The 20747-nt window shown below is 46.5% G+C and overlaps 1 protein-coding gene across 4 annotated transcripts in view; it reads left to right on the plus strand.

The window, feature by feature from the left end:
• Nucleotides 1-18135, plus strand: part of LRIG1 (leucine rich repeats and immunoglobulin like domains 1) — a 91246-nt gene extending 73111 nt beyond the window's left edge. Inside the window, exons 10-20 of one of the 4 annotated variants that reach the window (XR_013957676.1) lie at nt 4776-4847; nt 6119-6190; nt 7847-8010; nt 9498-9818; nt 10417-10698; nt 11266-11685; nt 12783-12905; nt 13509-13655; nt 14763-15071; nt 15422-15793; nt 17450-18135. Coding sequence is in view for 3 of the 4 variants with exons in the window: in XM_080625709.1 (XP_080481835.1) it covers nt 4776-4847; nt 6119-6190; nt 7847-8010; nt 9498-9818; nt 10417-10698; nt 11266-11685; nt 12783-12905; nt 13509-13655; nt 14763-15071; nt 15422-15654 (2143 nt within the window). In the remaining variant the exon portion in view is untranslated. Of the gene's footprint in view, nt 1-4775; nt 4848-6118; nt 6191-7846; nt 8011-9497; nt 9819-10416; nt 10699-11265; nt 11686-12782; nt 12906-13508; nt 13656-14762; nt 15072-15421 lie in introns of all 4 variants that reach the window. The other 3 variants (XM_080625711.1, XM_080625709.1, XM_080625710.1) reach the window with 3 other exon arrangements.
• The last annotated feature ends 2612 nt before the right edge of the window (nt 18136-20747 follow it).

The raw sequence follows: 20747 nt of genomic DNA on the forward strand, positions 1-20747 counted from the left end.
ATGTTCCATTTGAAATCAGCTCTATAAATCAGCCCTGTCAGAGAAGTCTCTGATGGCTTGTGACAAATCAAGAGTCTCTAATCATTACCTCTTGCTTTTGTTTAAGTTCTCAGCACCCCCCTATCACGCTGTCTCTGATGCTGAGATGGCACAGCCAGAGGTGCAGTAAAAGTACCTCGATGGATAGCAGATGGCTAGAATGAATCCTGGCAGGCGGTATATTGTCATGCTCTCATTAGAGACTCCTGGGGGAGTGGGAAGAGCCAGGGCAGGATTCGTGGGGAATTTGGAGTCACAGACATAGCTGGCATTTGATCATTGCTGAAGGAAGTGCCTGGATCCAGGGAGAGGGGAGCTAAGTTGTAGCTGCAAGTGAGGGAGAAGGCAGAGGACTTCGGGCATGGAGAGTCAGGCAAGGAAGTAAAAGAATTGTGGGAGTGCAAGAGGCCAGTAGGAACTGCTGTGCACATGGAGTTGGGAAATCTTCCCATGAGTTGCTGGAAAAAAGGCAGAGGAGCAGATGTGTTGGGTAGGAGAGTCCTTGGCTGCTGTTGCTGAAGTTTCTGGTTTGAAGAAGGCAGTGAAGCCATGTGAGCAGCTAGAAGGGCAGTGGGAGCACAGGCTCCCAGAGGGATTTGCAGGCTATAAGATTGTGAGTCTGTAGTGCTGCTTTGGCAAGGAAAGAAGGTAGAGGAAAGGAGCAGACAGACAGAGCTCTCCTGGTGGGACATGCACTGTAGGGCATCCCTTCAATGTGGCCACTGACATGGGAGCAAAAGTGGCGGTCCCAAGACACTGAGATGTGTTAGAAATGCTGGTGCAGGTAATAGGGGAGAGGTGAAAAAGCCAGGGGAGAGAGCACTGGGGGAAAGAGTTCAGCAAAAGGGTTGACTCAGCAACCAGGAGCGGTGAGCACTGATGAGCTGTTGCGGGGGTCAGGCAGGGGCCAGGAGGTACTGCAAGGAGCGGGAGGAGGAAGGAAAGGAGCAGGGGCAGCCATGGGGTTGTGCAGGTTGTGTGCTTGGAGCTCCGGGCAGAAGCTGGAGCTCCTCTGTGAAATAGCCATGGCCTGATGTGATGTTTGCCATCTGGAACAAGGGACAGCTCCAGAGAGGGCAGGTTTTGTCTGCTGGTAGCAAAGGGATGCAGTAAGGGCTTGCTCAAGTCTAAAGAAGTTGGGTTTGTGTCTTTATTCATGTTTCCCCTGTCCTTCGTTGCACGTACATGTTCAGTCAGTTCTGAGTCTGGCTGGGCACAGGGAAGGACATGGTTTGTGGGGGGGATTGCAGCAGATTTCATAGCTTGGAAGAGCCTGTGGATCAGGTTGGTCTTGAGCAGATAGGAGTGAATCATAGGATAGTTGGGGCTGGAAAGGACCTTAAGATCATTTAGTCGGTTTGATTATCTAACAGAGCAAACCTGCTGTGGGACAGACAGGGTGCTGGGATTGTTCATTATCAGGCGGAGTGTAAGGCTAGAAAACCCCTTAGAATATGAGATTACTTCATTGTATTTCTTGAGGTGTTTTGGGGACACTTGAGAGTGGTCACTTTTAAAGGGATCTGCTCAGGTCTGTTTTAGCTCATCTGCATGTAAATCCCAAACTCTGAGGCTGAAGTGAGTATCCTTGCTGGTAAATAAAGTATCAGCCTTTACAGCAAACATTTCACTGTGTGATATAGGGCCCCTGTTTAAACTGTCAACCACCTTTAGCATTAGCATAGAGAAAATAAATGGGCACTTCAGAGGAGACCTTCCAATGAATTAATAATCACCTCAGCTCTGTGGAGATTGCCTTAAAAGCCGTTCCCCTTTGATGTGGCACAGATTAGCCTCTGAAAGCAGAGAGGGCTGTTGGCTGAAATGAAGGTGTTAAACTGAGAGGTGGGGAGGCCAGTCACGGCAGCCTTCCCTGCATTATATATGAAGCTCCCCGGGATGGAGAGCACAGCTAAATTAAAACATTGCTTCAAGAAAGAGGGAGTGGGAAGGCACCGAAGCAGAAAAAGCAGCAGTGGAATCGCCAGGGAAGGACAGGTTCCTTAATGCTTCAAGCTGCTAAATGTAACCGGTTTGTTGATGGCTCACTCAGTGCCTGAGCTCTTCCTGCAGGTGCAAAACTGGCTGGAGGAGAAAATGCTGCTTTCTAATGAACTGCCGCGTGCCTGGCGTGTAATTACACTTATGCAATCACCGGGAGAGCAGGCTGGTGCCCAGCTCTGCCCACAGCAGAGGAGCGTTCCTGGGCTGCAGCAGGCTAATTGTGAAGCTGCATACCACTGCCTTTGCATTCCAGCCTGCCACAGCCCTTTGAAGGGGGCCGCTGGGTTCAAACCATTCCAGAGTGGGAGAAGTGGTTAGTTGAAATTTGAAAGGTGTCATGATTTTAATGTGGTTGCTGGTGCATGGCTTTGTTAACAGTGTCTTATGTATTTCTCGTGTACAGAACCATCAGATTGTATGCACCTTGTATACAAGTGGTGTATACATTGTGTAGTCGCATCCCCAGACATCCTGCTTATCTCTGCGTGGGTAAATGGGCAGATATAATCAGTATCTCTGATTTTCAAACTCAGGAATCCACCATAAACAAGAAATAGAAATCCCCAGTTACCAAACCCAAGCTCAGCGTGACACCCTCATTTAGGAATATGGCTCCAGAAATTAGTGTGTAGGGATGCAGGCACCACCCAGCATTTGCATATAGTAAATTATTTACTATATTAATCATTTTAATGGATATTTCAAAGCCTTCGTTAATAACAAAATCCTTTTTAGCAAATGATGGTACACACATAATTGCACACATCCTTTTGGTGCTTAGGGTATTTCATCTGAACCAAAAAGCCACACACTCTGGTGCAGTAAATAGGAGTCTGCCTATAGGAAAGAGCTTCAAGTGTGTCTCACTATAGAGGCTGGGACATGGCTTTGGCTGAAGCCAAAGCTTTTGGTTGTGTTTTGCTCTAGATGTACAAGATTAGTGATTCTGGGGCTACAGACCCTTTGTGTGGAACTAGGAGTTTTCTGTCTACTCAAGCATTAGAGTGGTGGCTCATCTGATGATACCACCATCAGTGTGATTGGTTTTGTGAGGACCTACTCAGGGTCATAGTGATGCCCAGTGCCAGGCACCCAAATTCCTTCCAAAGGCAACAGGCTGCAAGGACAGACTGTGAAACAGTCTCAGTCCTCACTGTCCTACAGTGTGGTAAGCCCTAGTTTTCCTTTCTACCCATTGTGGCATCCACTGCTTCATCCACACAGAATCTGGGCTTTCTGGCTGCCAGTGCTGAGACACCAAATTACCCTGACATTGGAAGGGTGCTTTGTGGAAAGCCCCAACAAGCTCCTGGAAATGTATTTGCTCATGTAACGGCTGCACATGCTTCATCTTCTATCCCAGCCAGTAGCAAGTGGTGGGACCCTCATAGTTTAGAGCCGTTTAGGGTTGCAGATATAGGTTGCACTCTATATTGAAGGAAAAGTTTTGAAGGAAAACTCAGATGAAATGCGGCGCCAGATGTGCAGGTTTTAACCTGAGGTGTTAGCAGTGGCTTGCACTGGACACCACGTGGATGATAAAAGATGCACCTGGAAGCTAAACCTTAGAGAAAAAGCATGTCCTGATTAATGATATTGGTTGATGTTTTATTAAAGCAGGTGAGGACACTGTCCATTTCGCATGGGCCCTGCCCGCGGCCGATCACCACTGGTCAATATTTATAGAGAGCTGTTACTCTGCAGATAGCAGCTGGCCTGTGATGGTTCCAGCTGGCTCTTGCCTGCTGATAAGTCTCTCTCGTGCTGCTGCATAGCACTGTGCTGATTCAGAGGAATGCTCCCTGGTCACAGATGCAAGCAAGCGCTCTCCTCAGCTCTGTACAGTAACTTTTCTCTTCTTCCTTTCGCCCCACTTGGCTATTATTTATTGTGTTATTGTATATATCATTGTATATATTGTATTATCAGGTCAGATATAAGGAAGAAGCTGTTTAGTGTGAGGGTGGTGAAGCACTGGACCAGGTTGCCCAAAGAAGTGGTAAATGCTCCATCCCTGGCAGTATTCAAGGCCAGGTTGGACAGAGCCTTGGGTGACATGGTTTAGTGTGAGGTGCCCCTGCCCATGGCAGGGGGTTGGATCTTGATGATCTTAAGGTCCTTTCCAACCCAAACCATTCTATGATTCTATTACTCTGTTATTGTATTTATAATAAGCCAAGGAAGGAAGTCAGTAGTCACTTCAGTGAGGTGCTGTATGAACATGCAGCCAAGAGCCAGCCCTCAGCCCTGGTGTGTGATGTCCGTTCAGGCCAAGCAGCAGTGAATAAATTACCACTCTTTTACTATCTGGGAAGAAGTCAGAAATGAAAAGTGTTGCAGGGAGAGACCAAAATCTTGTTAAACTGTCATTGCACTTAATCCTGTCCGCAGCCAGCCTCCGAAGAATAGAGGGGACCTTCTGTTACTCAGCAAGCTGGTTTCCAAGCACTGCAGCAAACCTGCCTTTTTACATGATACGGCACATTCCCTTTTGTGCTGTCATCACTATTAAATTCAAATACAGATAAAAGGGTTTAATTTCAGCAGCGAGAAAGTGAGTGTACTTCAGCCTTCTTAATCCCCACACAGTTCAGATTTCCCAGGACTTACACTGAGCGCGTATATCAGATAAAGCCCCACTAATTGTGTCCCTTCTTTTTTTCTGCCCCCCCCCCCCCCCCCCCCCCCATTTTCTTTCTGTTTATCTGGCACTGGATGTTTGGAAACTGCAGAACTCTGTTTGGAAACAAGATCAAGTCCGTGGCCAAGAAAGCGTTCTCAGGGTTGGAGGCCCTGGAGCACCTGTGAGTAACCCACCATGCCGCAGAGCTTGGGAAAGGGGGGGTCTGCCAAAAGGAGCTGCTTGAGAGGATCTGCTAGCAATTTAATAGTGTCTTTGTAAACTGAGAAGCCAGTCCATTTGTGGGGGCCACCTGCTTCCTTCTCATTATAAGTTCGCCTCAACTTTGGCCTTTTTTTGTGCCAGGAACAAAGTTACAGAACATATGGCAAATCTGCGTGCTCTTAATTTTGTGATTTGTTCCTGGGTAAATATCCCCCTGACTTGCGCATTGTAGGCTGTTAGCAGTGAAAATACTCAATTGCAGATGTAGCCCTCTTCTCCTGCCTTGCCCCAACTTCCTCCTGACCCTAGGGTCTCTGGCAGTGACACATCTTGCACATGACTGCTTATGGTGCAGGCACCGAATGTCCCCATTCAGCACAACTGCGTTACAGTGATTTGCATTTTGGCTACCAGGATGTCATTTCTTTCCTATGTCCCAAGGCTGATGACTCCAGCAGTAATTCATGGATAATCTCCTTTCTGAATGAAGCCAAGTTAAAGTATATGTGATATTGCTCTCGATGTTTTATTGGCTGTTGATGGTATGAAATGTAATGACCATTGAGAGCATACTGAAGGGTTAGGGCTGCCTGGCTTGGGGGATACATTCCCAGATAAAGGTTCCCTTACTTTAATACTCTGCTGAGATTTCCTCTGCAAGCAATGCTTGTCTGTCCTGCATTTGAGCCCTAAATCTGACACTGTCCTTTTTCAGAAGACAAGTGAGTTTTTCAGTCAGCAGTGGTTGTGAGGGAAGCCTGTAAGAACACCTTCTTTTGGAAACATTGCAGTGGTTTCCAGACACAGCAGAAATGTCACTTTCAAATAACTTCTCAGATGCCGTTTAGTGCAAGTATTTGCTTTCTTTATGTTTGCTGAAGGTCTAGCCTGGGATACGACATTCCTGACTATCTTTGGTTATCGAGGGGCCTGAGGAATTTCTGAGCTATGGGCGATGGAGGTAGCTGAGACTGAGGAAGTGTAGTGAGAAGATGGGGTATGGAATGACTTAGTGATTCATTCCCATCATTTTTGTTGGTTGTCTATTTGTTCAACAATACTCAATATTGAAGTGTTTTGTGGAAAACCATTTGTATGAGCTGCAAGTGCATATGGCCTTAAGAGAGCTACTAATTTACTTGGTGCTGGAGTCATTGCTTAAATCTGGAGAGCCTTTGCTATAGGCATAGCACCCCTTTTGTTCACACTGCCTTTGGTTGTGTTGTGCAGGAACCTCGGGGATAATGCCATCCGCTCCATTCAAGCAGATGCCTTTGCCAAGATGAAGAGCCTGCGGCAGCTGTAAGTAACTGCACTGTGCACACCATTAACGTGCAGGGATCCTTCTTGCCCTGGACGTGAGAGGTAGCACGTTGTTTCCAATGGGGAGTTAGCCACTTTGCAGGGTATTTTTACATGAGTAGATAGATGTCACGGGAACATCTTGCATTTAATAGTGAGTGAAATTAGATCATTGAACAGGTTCTTCCAGCATGTTTGCATCTGTGCAATTATTCACCTCTGCTCAGGAAGTCCAGCCCTGGTCCCATTGGCCATCTCCTTCTCACCCTGCCACTGATTCAATTCCCAGTGGTCCCTCTGCTCCTTTGCTGTACCTGTGTTTAGGTTTCACAGACAGCACTGACGTTTCAGTGATAAGCACCGTTTGAACTGGATGCACTTGTCATCCAGCCTTCTGGTGTAAAAATACGGATGTGTTATCAGAGCTGCTGCTTGTGCTCCAGGCCGGGGCTCTGCACTGTTATCAGACACTGTTTCCTGTCTTGCCTGATTTCCTTTTCTCTTCTTCTCCATGAATATTTAATCCACTGTCAGCGCATTGCTACACTCTGCAGTAGTGCAGTGGCTGTGGAACAAGAAATGACTGATTTGGTATTTGGGAAGGTTCAGATTCTTCTTCCCAGTGTTGGAAATGGGAATCTGACGGTTGCTGTTAGCAGTGACATTTAATACCAGTGACTCGGGAATGAGTAAGACAAACATTGCATGTCCAGTGTTTGTTTAACCACCTTATCTTTTGCAGTGGCTCTTGAAGCAAAATTGAGGTGAAAGATTAATCTTATTAGAGAAGAGCTTGTGGGATCTCACATATTGTGAAGGAACCTCTATACCATGGAGAGGGTGTCAGATAGGGGCATATACATGCAGAATGCATTGTACTGGTGTCTTAAATACTAAGGGTCTCTCTGACCTTTCCTAGCTATGAGCAGTGTTTATGCCATCATGTGTACTAGGGGCTGTACACCTTTGTAGAAGAGCAAAGTGAACAACTTTGGAGAATCAGATCCCTGTGTTCCCTCATTCCCTCCCTCTCCAGTCCGTTTCTTTCTTTTCCCCTTTCCTGGCTAGTTTCAGACTACAGGATTTCCTGAGGTTATCAGGTAGACAAATCGGAGACTTGGATCTTCTTAACAATGCAGTGCTGGGATTCTACTGTGCTCTTAATATCCTGCTGTGTTCAGGATGACTGTTCAGTAGCTGAGTCCTGAATGCAGTCCTCACCAAATATGCTCAACCCACAGAGGTGGAGAAGGAGCATGAGTGGTAATTAGATACGAGAAGTGGGAGCAGTACTGTTGACTTGTACCTCTGCTGTGTGTCTCCTTTGTAGATGACCTGCCTTAGTTTCTCTCACTTCAGCCAGGGCTGGCATTGCTCATCTCTTCCTGGGGATCACTCTGGAAATTGGTTAATAAATATAAGGCACTAGGGAGTGTCACTGGAGAGCAGGAATGGGATGCTCCGTGCGGAGATGAAATGCTCTTTAAATGTGGTGTGCATTTAACATCATTAGTGCCCCGAGGACAACCCTCCAGTCCTTTCCTTCCTTCCACCCATGCTGGGAGGGGAGGGAGGAATGTGTCTAACACGAAAGGGCTGTGAGCTCTCTCCGTGCAGGACTCACAGCAGGCTTGTGTTGGTTCTGTTCCCCTGCAGCCACATAAACAGCGATAGCTTCCTCTGCGATTGCCAGCTGAAATGGTTGCCCCAGTGGTTAGTGGAGAAGGAGCTGCAATCCTTTGTAGTGGCCACCTGCGCCCATCCCGAGTCACTGAAAAGCAAGAGCATTTTTGCCATCCTGCCAGAAAGTTTTGTGTGTGGTAAGTGCTGCCTCTGTGTTCTGAGGTTGTACCAGGGGTAGGACTCACTTGGGAAGCATTTTCTTTGCCTACTGGTGTGTTATTCCGAGAGGGATTCTGTTTTGGTTTGTTATTCCCTGGGATCAAAGCAAGCCCAAGCCTGCACTTCAGAAATTTGTCATTGGCTACAGTTTATTTCCCACCAAAACCACACAGCCCATTGCTTGCATCAGGGTATTCCTTACTGCGCTCCCGGAGTATTCAATCAAAAGGGACTAATGCTTGTTCCAGTTCCAGATGGGGCTGTGCAGAGATTTCCCTTGGTGTGATACTACCAAGACTGCAGCTGTAACTTTTGCACTCTGCAGCGTTCTGAGCTGCTTCTGTGGCTTTGTGTTCCGCACTCATATTTTGTCCTTGTTGGAAATAACAAAGGGTTAGAAAAAGTGAAGGAGAATCTCTCCATCATAGCTCCTTTTTGGACCAGTAAAGCATTAACATGAACCTAACAGCTGACATTATAATCTTCTTTTCTTTTCTCCTATGGTTGGTTTTAATTCTAACCAGCACCTACTGCTGTTCTCCCACCCAAACACTGCAGTTGGCTCTGCACCTGAGCTGTGGTTGCAACGCAGTTTCACTTAATACCCAGCACACACAAACCTCTGCTACCTCTCTCATAAAGAAATGTAAGCGATCAGAGGAGGCCACAGTGCTGCTGCTCATGCACCCAGCTTTTGGGGAATATAAAGGCCAGGTTTGGTGAGCCATACCCTGTGCTGTGGAGGCAACCAGTGTGGATCCTGGGTGGAGCTGTGCATGGCTGTTTGATGAAGGAAAACCGAGCCTTTGAAAACACTGTTTAACCAAGTGGAATGCATGACTGGCATTGAACATGGAGCAGAAGCTTTGTTCCAGGTGTTGTCCCGTATCCTTCTTGATCCCAGAGTGGCAGGGCTCTGCCTAGGTGGCCTCTGTCTGAGCAAGTCTGGGAGGCTTGTGGTGTTCATCTGGAAGAAGAGATTGTGAAGGCTCCATCGCCACAGCAACATCACAAAGCGAAGACAGCTTTGCTTCTCCAGCGCCTGCCAAGTCCTCCAGGCACTAGTACTCCTGCTTCCAGAGGCCTGGCTGCTTAATTAAGCTTTAGTCAAATATTAAATTACACCATTTGTAGAAATCTAATAAATGAATCTGCTTGGAACCTTGCTAAAACCAACAATCTTCAGGGCAGAGACAGAGTGTGCAAACCTTTCCACCCCAGATGGGTGACAGGCAAATACAGCTGCTTCTGCTTTGGCAGTGTGTGCTGACTGGAATCACAGAGTCGTTTGGGTTGGAAGACACCTTTTAAGATCATTAAGTCCAACCATTAACCCAGCACTGCCAAGTCCACTACTAAACCGTGTCCCTAAGTGCCACATCTGCCCATCTTTTAAGTACCCCTGGGGATGGTGACTGCACCAGAGCAGCCTGTTGCAATGCTTGATGATGCTCTTTTCTTTCAGATGACTTCCCTAAGCCACAGATCATCATCCAGCCTGAGACAACAGTGGCTGTCCTTGGGAAGGACATCCGATTCACTTGCTCGGCCGCCAGCAGTAGCAGCTCCCCCATGATGTTTGCATGGAAGAAAGACAACGAGATGCTGTACAACGCTGAGATCGAGAACTTTGCCCACGTGCGGGCAAAGGATGGCGAGGTGATGGAGTACACCACCATCCTGCACCTCCGCCACGTCACCTTCGCCCACGAGGGGCGTTACCAGTGTATCATCACCAACCATTTTGGCTCTACCTACTCCAACAAGGCCCGACTCACTGTTAATGGTGAGTACGAAGCTGCTTTCTCATTGCTTTCCTCAGCCTGAGCTGGTACAATTCTCTGGCACCCACTTTTGGACTCCCGAGGGTCCGTTCCTGATGGTGAGGAGCTCTTAACCCCTTCACACAGCTGCTTGCATCTCGGTGGATGCTGAGAAATGCCATGTGAGGAGCAGATGCCAGGCTTGTGATGACTGCCATCCAGCCAAGCACTTCAGCACATTCTTAGTGGCTTTAGCTGCTTCTCTTTGGCTGTTCTGGTAGAGTCTTTGCCCAATGAAATGGCAAAATGAAAATACAGAAGGGTACAAAGAAGAGGGACTGCAGTGATTGAAAGTTCTTTGTAGGAGAGATGATGGGGTTTCTTTCCAGGTTAATGGCAGAAGGAAATTAGCTTTGATCTCAGCTCTAATGACCCTGGGGGGGGGGTAGTCTTGGGCACTGCAGACAGGTATGTGCTGTAGTCCCCAGCAGTTTAGATCTATCCTGTAAAACCAGCTCTTGCCTATTGGTAATAACGATGCCCAAGAAGGAAAACTGTTGCCCAGAAGCTGTGTTTTCCCCACGGAATTGCTCATCCCTTTGTCCTGTTTCTCTCCATCAGTGCTGCCCTCATTTATCAAAACCCCCCACGACATCACGAGCCGCACGGGGACCACGGCCCGGCTGGAGTGCGCGGCCGAAGGACACCCCACGCCGCAGATCGCCTGGCAGAAGGACGGGGGCACGGACTTCCCCGCGGCCCGCGAGCGCCGCATGCACGTCATGCCTGACGACGACGTCTTCTTCATCACGGATGTGAAGATAGAAGACATGGGTGTCTACAGCTGCACGGCACAGAACTCTGCGGGCTCTGTGCTCGCCAACGCCACCCTCACTGTACTGGGTCAGTGCTGTGGAAGCGGGAACTGGAAGGGATTGATGTTCATCCTCTTCAGCAGTTGCAGATACAGCAAAGGGATAAAGAGGCAGTGCTCTGCATTGAATCATGGAATGGTTTGGGTTGGAAAGGACCTTAAGATCATCCAGTTCCAACCCCCTGCCATGGGCTGGGATGCCATAACACTAGATCGTGTTGCCCAAGGCTCTGTCCAGCCTGGCCTTGAACACTACCAGGGATGGGTAACCTGTTCCAGTGCCTCACCAGCCTCACAGTAAAAAACTTCTTCTTTATATCCGACCTGAACTTCCCCTGTTTAAGTTTGGCCTTGTTTTGTTCTTTTATGTTGTAGTTAACTAATGAGAAATACCTAACCCTGACTGTTAACGGGAAGGCCTTGGTGGTGATTGTTAGATATACTGTGGTTTACAGCTGCCATGCCCCTGGGCACGTGGCCGCACATGTGTTGCTTTGTATTTGTCTGCAGGAACATCAGTTAGGTTCAGTACTGCTAAAAGAAACCTGTTGTTAGACTGTGGCCATGAATTAATGTCTGTGTTTATTCTCCTGCAGAGACACCATCTTTGATTCATCCACTGGAAGACCATGTGGTGTCTGTAGGTGAGACTGTGGCTCTTCAGTGCAAAGCCACAGGGAGCCCACCTCCCCGCATTACCTGGCTGAAAGGTGACCAGCCCTTGGTTGTGACAGAAAGGCATCACTTCACCTCTGGCAACCAGCTGCTGATTGTGAGGAATGTTGTCTTGGAAGATGCCGGGAAGTATACCTGTGAGATGTCCAACACACTGGGGACCGAGCGCGCTCACAGCCATGTGAGCATCCTACAGTCTCTGGGCTGTAGGAAGGACCGCACCACTGTGGGGATCATCACCATTGCTGTGGTGTGCAGCATCGTGCTGACATCTCTGGTCTGGGTCTGCATCATCTACCAAACCAGGAAGAAGAGTGAAGAATACAGTGTCACCAACACAGGTACCTCTAGTTTCCTGTTAAGGCTTCCTCTGACCCTTTTGTGCTGTCTGGCTTACCACTGAGGCTGGATCAGGTAGCTGTGCAATCACACTGGGAAAGCAGTTGGCTTATCTTGGTGGTTCTGTTGGCTCAGGAAGCCGGAACCAGCTTTCACTTGCTGTCGAAGCATGTTCAGAGCTGCGTTTCTGCCCTTGGCTTGCTCTTCAGAAAGATCTGTTCCACTTGGCAGTGGTTTCAGCCATTGCTTTGCTACACTGATTTTTCCATGACCATAAATGATAACTCTTGAGACAGTCTGGATCATGTCCATGATGCTGGGAACCTGCCTGTCTTCTTGGGAATCCATATTTTCAAAGACTTTGTATTCAAAACTTAAGAAGACTTTGAAGCTGGAATCCCTTTTTCCATGCTGCCTGGAGGAGCTGTTGTAGCCTTGCTGATGAGAGGTATCCCTCTCATTTTGTTGCTTCCTCCTGATAATTCAGAGGCAATAATTTGGTGCTGACATAGGTGTTGCAGTGAGAATAAACTCTCCTGCCCTCAATGGGAGGCAGCCTCTGAACAGACGTATGGAAGAACCATAATTCCTGAAAATCTAGAGCTTCATGCCTGGTATCATTGAGTTTCACTTGGGAAACTGAAATTGCCTAATGTAAAATGGAGAAAGAAGGATAGCCAAGGGGCTCAGCCTTACTTGCCTGCTTAAGTGAATCAAAGTGTTCTCCACAAGTCTTTTACTCATGACTTAGGAAACAGAGGGCTTGAGTCGCACAAGGTACTGTGAATTTCAAGGTAAAAAGGAGGGATTTACGTGTTCTGAAGAGACAGTTCCACTTCCACCTACCTTGTACTGGCCATGCCAAATGCAAACACTCCGAATGGCTTTATCAGCACTATTAAGCTTTGAAAAACCAGGAGTGGGGCTTCTGAGGGGAATAGAGTATTTTAGGCAGTTTGGTTTCCATTGCGTATACAGAGAATGCCAGTTACAGCTCTGGTTGCAAATCCCTCTTAAAAATGTGATTTTACATGCCTTTGAAAACAGAAGCCTTTATCTCTTAGTGGGAACTGATATTTCTGTGCTCCCATTCCTCTAGATGAGACTATTGTGCCTCCTGACGTGCCAAGCTACTTGTCTTCACAAGGGACTCTTTCTGACCGGCAGGAAGCGGTCATCAGAGTCGATAACCAACAGCCCAATGGGCACATCGACAGCAACGGTGAGAACCGCTTCCATTGTTCCTTCTGTAACACCTGAACTTGATGGGAGGAGGTAGAAATCACAGTACAAAGTACTTCTGTGCTTGTTAGGGGTTATCTGAGAGATCTGCAGAATGTAATTCTCCAGCTACTGCAGTTATGCAGAACGAGGATGTATCTCTCACTGCACAAAGCTGTGCTCTCCCGGTAATAACAGTGTCCCTACAAGCAGACAGCTTCAGAAACTGCTCACTCAGGCCCTAAGGACTTATTTTTTTGCTAATTTTGGATTAGCTTTTTGGCACCAGAGTTACTCCTAGTTAAGCTCTAGTAGAAAATACATCAGCATTGCCTGGCCCTGCCTTCAGGCTTAGAAATTAAATGTTGGGGTTTTACAGCAGTTAAAGGCAGCACATCGGGAAGGAGCAGCTCAGTGTTCTGAACAAAGATTCTCCTCAACTTGTACAGCATTAGTTCTGTTAAACATTAGCTTAACATTATCTGTTATCTCTAGTGCTGGTTTTCCCCCCTTTCACAGCTTTTGCAGTAGAAATAAGACTTAACAGAGGCATTTAACTGAGCAGATGGTTGTCATCTTTAGCCAGATGGTTCGTTTGTTACAGGTATGTGTCAGACTGATGCTGGAAGGTGTCCAGATGTTGAAGCTCCTGCTGTAGGTTGCAGACAGCCAAAGCTGTGTATCGGCTATAATAAAGACACTTGGAAAACCGAAGACATGGCTGATGGAATGCTTGTTCCAGATAAGACAGGTACAAACCCCATCAATCTGGAAAGGTATTTGGTGTTTGTACAGCTCAGAAAGCCCTCCCAGGTCAGACAGCATTAAGACAAGAGATTATTCCCTTCAGAGAAAAAGGCTCAGAATGATTCTCAGGTGTGAGCACACTGAATTTACTTTCTCCTGCTCTCTTTGATCCCGTATGGAGCTTGGGTAGCTTGAACTGGAGGAACTGTCAGAAGGAGGCAGACTGAAGCTCACAGTTGCCGTTCCTTGCAGCTGGCTGATCGGTATTTTGAGTTGAGCTATTCCTAAAATGCGAGAGCACTTTCAAGCTGAAGGTGTTAAAATGTTCCATGCTTTCTGAAGGGTCTGTCAGCTCCAGAGCTCAGCTTTGGCTTTTCATTCGCAAAACCTTAACGGTTATTTTGGGCACTACACCTGCCTCTGCTCTTTGCCAGTTTCTTGGGTGTTACACTTGCACTGTTCTATTTGTGGCTGTGTTTTCTGTGCTCATGCTGTATTGTAATAACCACAGGGAAACAGCCAGTGAAGCACATTTTCTCTCCAGGAGAAACTGTAAAGTTTAATAATGGAAAGTTGTGGAGTGCACTGAGGAAATTAACTTTCAACAGTTAGAAACTCCTTCCTGCTTTGAGTTCTGTTCATCTGCTAATGCCATGGACTGCAATAACATATCTTAGGGTAACTGTGTGAGTTGACAGTGATCCCTGTAAAGCAGCAGCACAAAACTAAGAAAGGTAACTCTGTGTTTTAAAGCAGGTACAGGGAAGTTCCACTTTCTGTTTCTACCCTGACTAGAAAGTCTGGAAAAGGAGATATCTACATAAAGGAAATAAAAACATAAAATACAAAACCTTATTTTAAAGAAAGTCACAATTTTTTTTTTTTTTGAGTAAAATAAAACCCAACCAAGTAAATCTATTAATTGGAACTACCTTTAGTTATAGCTGGAGTTCTGATAGACGCAGGTATAAACCCAAGAAAGGTCTGTATTAGTGACAGAGATTCCCCCACTGCCTAAACTAGAGCTGCCTTTCCTTCCCGTCTGCAAGCTGTGCCTCAGAGCTGACAGCTTCCAGCTAGTTAATGTGTTTGTTGCTGCTCTCCCTTCCAGGCTATGGGCTGCCTGTTGTGTGCACGGACTGCAGTGGCAGTACGGACAGCACCAACGTCCACATTTACCCCAAGGAGGCCGAGTACTACTCTGAAAGCCTTAAGACTCTGGAGAGCACCTGCCCAAACGCACTGAGCAGCAAGGAGCGCAACAGGAAGCGGGGTGCAGGCACCAGCCTTCTTCATCCTCAGCCATGCAACGGGATTGCCAGTGGCAAGAGGATGGACACAGATGGGACCCTCTACCCCAGCAACCACGACAGAATAAGACCTGTGAGCACCACCAGCCCGCTGCTCGCAGACAAACAGGGTATGTGATCCCTTGGGTATGTCTCTTTCCCCCTTCATGCAATGTAATTCCATCTGGGTTTTAGCAGAGCCCTGTTTTCTCCCATCAGCATTTTTCCTGGCTCAAGGGCATAAATCATAGAATGGTTTGGGTTGGAAAGGACCTTAAGATCACCCAGTTCCAACCCCCTGCCATGGGGACGCCTCACACTAGACCATGTCACCCAAGACTCTGTCCAGCCTGGCCTTGAGCACTGCCAGGGATGGAGCATTTACGGCTTCTTTGGGAATGACAGTGGCAGGGCTGGTTTATGGGGTGTGCTGGAGGCCGAGCCCCAGCTAACCACACTGCTTCCCTGGCTTGTTTCGCAGCCTCTTCACAAGCAGCAGCAAAGCCTTCAGAGCTCAACAACCTTAACTTAGTGAGGGCTTCACCAGCAGGAGGGTCACTAAAGCAACTGAACGTGCTTCCGGAGATCCCCCCAACACTACTGGATTTGCAGAGCGAAGCAGGAGTGAACCAGGCCCTCCTGTCCAACGGCAACGCACCCGAGCCCTGCAACTCCCACCCTGAGCTGAAGCCACCCCATAGAGCGCTGGACTGAGAGGACACAGATTAACACACACACACTAGTTTATTATTTTTCCCTTTTTTAATATTTCTTTTGCACAGAGTATAGAGGCTACTTACTTCTACCTCAAATCTTGAACTGATGACCTGTCAGAGGCAAACAAACACCTGAGGTATGAGAAACAAGCTTGTATGGGGAACAAACTCCTGTTCGAGCGTCATCTGTTTGTACATAGTTTAAAACTTCCCTGAGAAGTATGAAGTGTTCAAAAGTTGACTTGCATATGAAGCACATAAATGCAAGGGATTATTGTGTAAAGAGAAAAGTATTTGATACAGTTGTACATAAGAGTTTTCATATATAAATATATATATATAAAAATATATATATATCTTTTACAGAGGCTATTTTAATCTTTAGTGCATGGAAAACTGAGTGAAAATTTACCATTTTGGCAATATTGTTTTCAGTATCAGGTTGCTGTTAAAACTTTGTGAGAGAAAATAATTCTGGTGCCTTAAATGCATAAGCAGAACTGTTCCAAAGGGATTGCCCTCTTTTCAATGGAAGTTCCTTTAAATCACATTATCAATTGGGTTAACTTAGCACAAATTTCCTTCCCCTCTGAAATTTATTGCACTTACATTTAGAATGGAGATTTTCAACTGTTTCAAATGAAGTTTCTAGGGAAAAAAATGTGTGGTGAGGAATTACAGAGCGACCTGATGTAGTCCTGGTGGTGGAAGAACTTAAATTCCATTTTTGTTTTCCAAACAGCATAGAAATAAAGTGTTTGAACTGTGACGTTTGAGCAGACCACACAGGAGGCACTAAATAATCCACCAACAGCGCAGAGCCCCAAAACAACCAGGCAAAGGCATTTGTGACTGGAGAGCATCAGTACAAAAGCAGTAACTCACAGAGTAAATGTGGGGTGGTCACAGCCACTGCACTGCTCAAAGCACCTCGCAGCAGAGGCGTTCTCTGCCCCTAATACATTGGGCACCTCCAGCCCTAACACAGCCGCTTCCCTTCCCAGCTGGACACAGCTTTGCCTCTGGAAGGTGCATGGAATGATGGAGCTTGGCCCTGTTTGGAAGGAAGAGCCTGTGCCAATAAATGCATTTTCACACCCAAAAGAAATCCATCTGTTCTGGAGGGGGTTTGAAACCATAGAGCTGTTTTGACAACAAAGCTAAACTCACACTCCTGAGCTGACAGCTGTACCCTTAATTCATCTGATACTTCTCTTTCCTGCAACACAATATTACATTTTCTCATTGAACACCATTAACCCAACCCGCAGCCAGACTCTCTATATGAAAATATCCGCTTCAAATGAATTAGGCTGCCTTGTGTAGCAGCCCTGGGCTGCTCAGAAATACACTCATTTAGAAGGGAAACTGTATAGTTATGGTTGAAAGGGCTCTGTTAAATGGCAATGTCCCAAGTATTTTTATGTGGTCTTTTTAAGTAGTCCATGAATAGAGGGAAAAAGAACTACCCACATTGGTCACACAGATCTTTGTCACTTCTGACTTCACGATGACGCTTTGTACTTATAGAAAGGCTGCTCTCTGTTGGTACCTGTGGATGGAGGACTCCCAGTTATTTGTAATTTGAGTTCTGCTAACATAAGGTTGCTAACTCTGGTGATGACTACTTTGGGGGAAGGTTTATTAGGGGGTTTGTTACAATTTTTTCCCGTAGGAGCAACTCAAACACCAGTTCCACTGAAGCCAAGTGGTGGAAATCCACCTGTGTTAGTTCGGTGAAGCTCAAAACAAGCATCATAGGTAAGGGCAGACACATTTCATTTGTTTTTCAGTTCCATCACTTTGGGCTCTGCCTGTGGTGGTGGTTTCAGTGTGGACCAGCTGAACCTGACCTTGAGGAAGCGAGGCATAACTCAGCCAGATGCCTGTCTGTATCAGTTCCTGACTATTGACACGTTTGCACTTTGGGGCAGGTGGCTGATGATGGTGAGTGCCAAGTTGATTCAAAGCAAAGGAAATGGATGTTTGGGAATTACAAACCCAGCATCATTTTCCCTTTACCAGAGGGCAGACTGCGCTGCGGAGCCCACTTGCAAGGTGCAAACATTGGGAATGATTGGGAAAGATGGGAATGATTTACTGAGCTCGTTTTGCTGGTGGAAATGTCATCACCATTGCGGATACCAAGCATATTTGCCACATTAACATTGGAAAGTAATGTTTCTGAATCAAGTTAACTGCCTAATTTTCTGACTTCCACTAAATATGTGAATTTGCTGCTTCTAAGAGGCAATGTGAAAGAGGAAGTATTACTTTTGTGTACAAAGTTATTTATTTATTAGAAAAATTTGGTACAATGTTGTACATTGACAAACATGTAAGATATTGAAGTGTCTAACAAATGGCATTGAAGTGTCTTTAATAAAGGTTCATTTATAATATTATAGCTGTTTGGTTGAGAGTGAGCGTTTGGGAGTTTGGGTTGAAAATTCAATAAAAGTCTAATCTGTTGCTATACTCTTTTCTGTCTTTCTCTGACAAAACACCTGAAATCAGATCCAAGACTCTACCGTGAGATACTGTAGATGAGCACAAGATGCTGGCAGCCTGAACTGGTGGATGGCGTGGAATTTGGGGGCTGGATTGAAAGATACAATAAAGAATTCATGAGAAATACAGGTCTAATATATCAGCTTGCTTAAGTATCTGGCAAGGCCTCTTATCTTGGCACTGAGACCAGACCAGATGGGCTGTGTGCATTAAAGAAAGATGGAAGAGAAACAGGGCTGGGATAGCACCGGCTGTGGTTGCATTTGTGAGCAGCTTTGGTTTGCCCTAAGTCAAGCCTAAACCTCACCCTGCACGGAAATTCCAGAAGTAGCTTTAGAGATAAGCTGGAATTTTTCTTTTATGTTGTTTATGTAGGGGTTTTTAAATTAAAAACCAGTATTTCCTGCTCCAAATTGTAATTTTGGGTATAAAGCAGATTGCCCTGTGAGGGTGCTGAGGCGCTGGCACAGGGTGCCCAGAGAAGCTGTGGCTGCCCCATCCCTGGCAGTGTTCAAGGCCAGGCTGGACACAGGGGCTTGGAGCAAGCTGCTCTAGTGGAAGGGGTCCCTGCCCGTGGCAGGGGATTGAAACTGGATGAGCTTTAAGGTCCCTTCAACCCAAACCAGTCTGGGATTTTCTGAGACTACTCTGATACCCTTTAACACATGTATGAGTTTAGAGGGAGCCTTCAAGAGGCCAGTGCCTGGGCTGAGATTCATGTTCTGTTCTGCATTATCCTGGTAACTGCCTCAAATTTGTCAAGTTTTAGTAAACTTGAAATAAAACATTTCATATAAAACAATTTCAAAACACTGCTAAAACTTCAGGCAAACAGGAAGCAGAGGAAAAAATAAACACAATCACAGAATGGTTTGGTTGGAAAGGACCTTAAGATCATGCAGTTCCAACCCCCTGCCATGGGCAGGAACACCTCACACTAGACCATGTTGCCCAAGGCTCTGTCCAACCTGGCCTTGAACACTGCCAGGGATGGAGTGTTAACCACTTCTTTGGGCAACTGCTACAGTGCCTCACCACCCTCACAGTAAAGAACTTCTTCCTTATACCTAACCTGAACTTCCCCTGTTTAAGTTTAAACCCATCACCCCTTGTCCTATCGCTACAGTCCCTGATGAAACACCTCCAGGTCTTTTCTCCCACATAGTCCCAAACTAAAAGTGTCACTCCCAGCAGAATTAGACAGCTCGGTCTGTGTGGAACACTTGCCTGGTGCTGTTCCTGAGTGTCCCTTGTCCTCCCTGCTGCAGTCTGAGGTGCGCAGTCCATCCATGGGCACACGCCTGGGTCCATCTCCCCATGAGGCTTGGCTAGTTGTTTGTTTGGGGTTTGGTTTTGAATTAAAAAGAGCAGTGATGACAAAAAGTGATTATGCAAATACTGAGTGAAACCAACAAAAACACAGCACTTGGACCCAATAATTTACAAGGCACAGTTATTTTCAGCTCAAGTAATTAAATGCACCAAGTGCAGTGCTAACCCACTCACCATGCTTAAAGAGCTTTAATAGAAAATATGCCAGCTTTTACAACAGAGAAATAAATAACCATCCCTTCCCCAAAGCCCCTAAAATTGGTTCGGAGATTTTTTTTAAATATATATATATCTATGTATATAAAATTTCACAGAAGACACAACCTTACAAGTGGCAGGCAGCACTGCTGCACCATGCCATGAAACTGAGCAGAATTAACCAGCCAATATGGGCCTTGGCTGAAACTCCCCATTTTAATAGAAAATTAAGAAGTACACCCTTTGTTCTTACGTTTTACTGGTTTGCTGTCCTGGGTTCAGCAGCAGCAGTCATTTTTCTCCTTCTCAGTAGCTGGTGCAGTGCTGTGGTTTTGACTTTCAGCATGGGGAACAGCGCTGATAACACCGATGTTTTTAGTTGCTGCTCAGTAATGTTTACTCTGACCAAGGACTTTGTGAGTCTCATGCTCTGCCAGGGAGGAGGGGAAGCTGAGAGGAAGCAGGGACAGGACACCTGACGCAAACTAGCCAAAGAGGTATTCCATACCACAGCACGTCATGCCCGGGATGTAACTGGGAGTTACCCAGAAGGGCTGGCTCACTGCTCGGTCGGGCTGGGTTTCAACGGGTGGTATTGTATTCTCTCCCCTTGTTATTTCCCTTATCATTATTATTATTGGTGGTAGCAGTAGCGATTTGTTTTATACCTTAGTTACTGGACTGTTCTTATCTCAACCCGTGGGAGTTACATTCTTTCGATTCTCCTCCCCATCCCTCCGGGAGCAGGTGGGGAGGAAGGGGGGGAGCGAGAGAGCGGCTGCGTGGTTCTGATTTATGGCTGGGCTTAAAACCACGACATTTGCCAATTATTTTCTAAGTTTTTGGCCACAAAAAAAATGGCTTATCACTATGTCATGGAAGGACAGTGTAATAAACCACCCAGCCTTAGTAAGCCTGGCCACTGAGCCTGAGCAGGAGGCGGTGTCTGTGCAGGGGCTCAGTCTCCCCCAGTCATGCACTAACCTGGTTTGGTATTTGTTCTTTCTCTCTGCCTCTGTACATCTTCCAGCTGGTGAGAACAGCCTCCCA

Source organism: Psittacula echo (genome assembly GCF_963264785.1).
Source record: "Psittacula echo genome assembly, chromosome: 9".
Classification (NCBI taxonomy): domain Eukaryota; kingdom Metazoa; phylum Chordata; class Aves; order Psittaciformes; family Psittacidae; genus Psittacula; species Psittacula echo.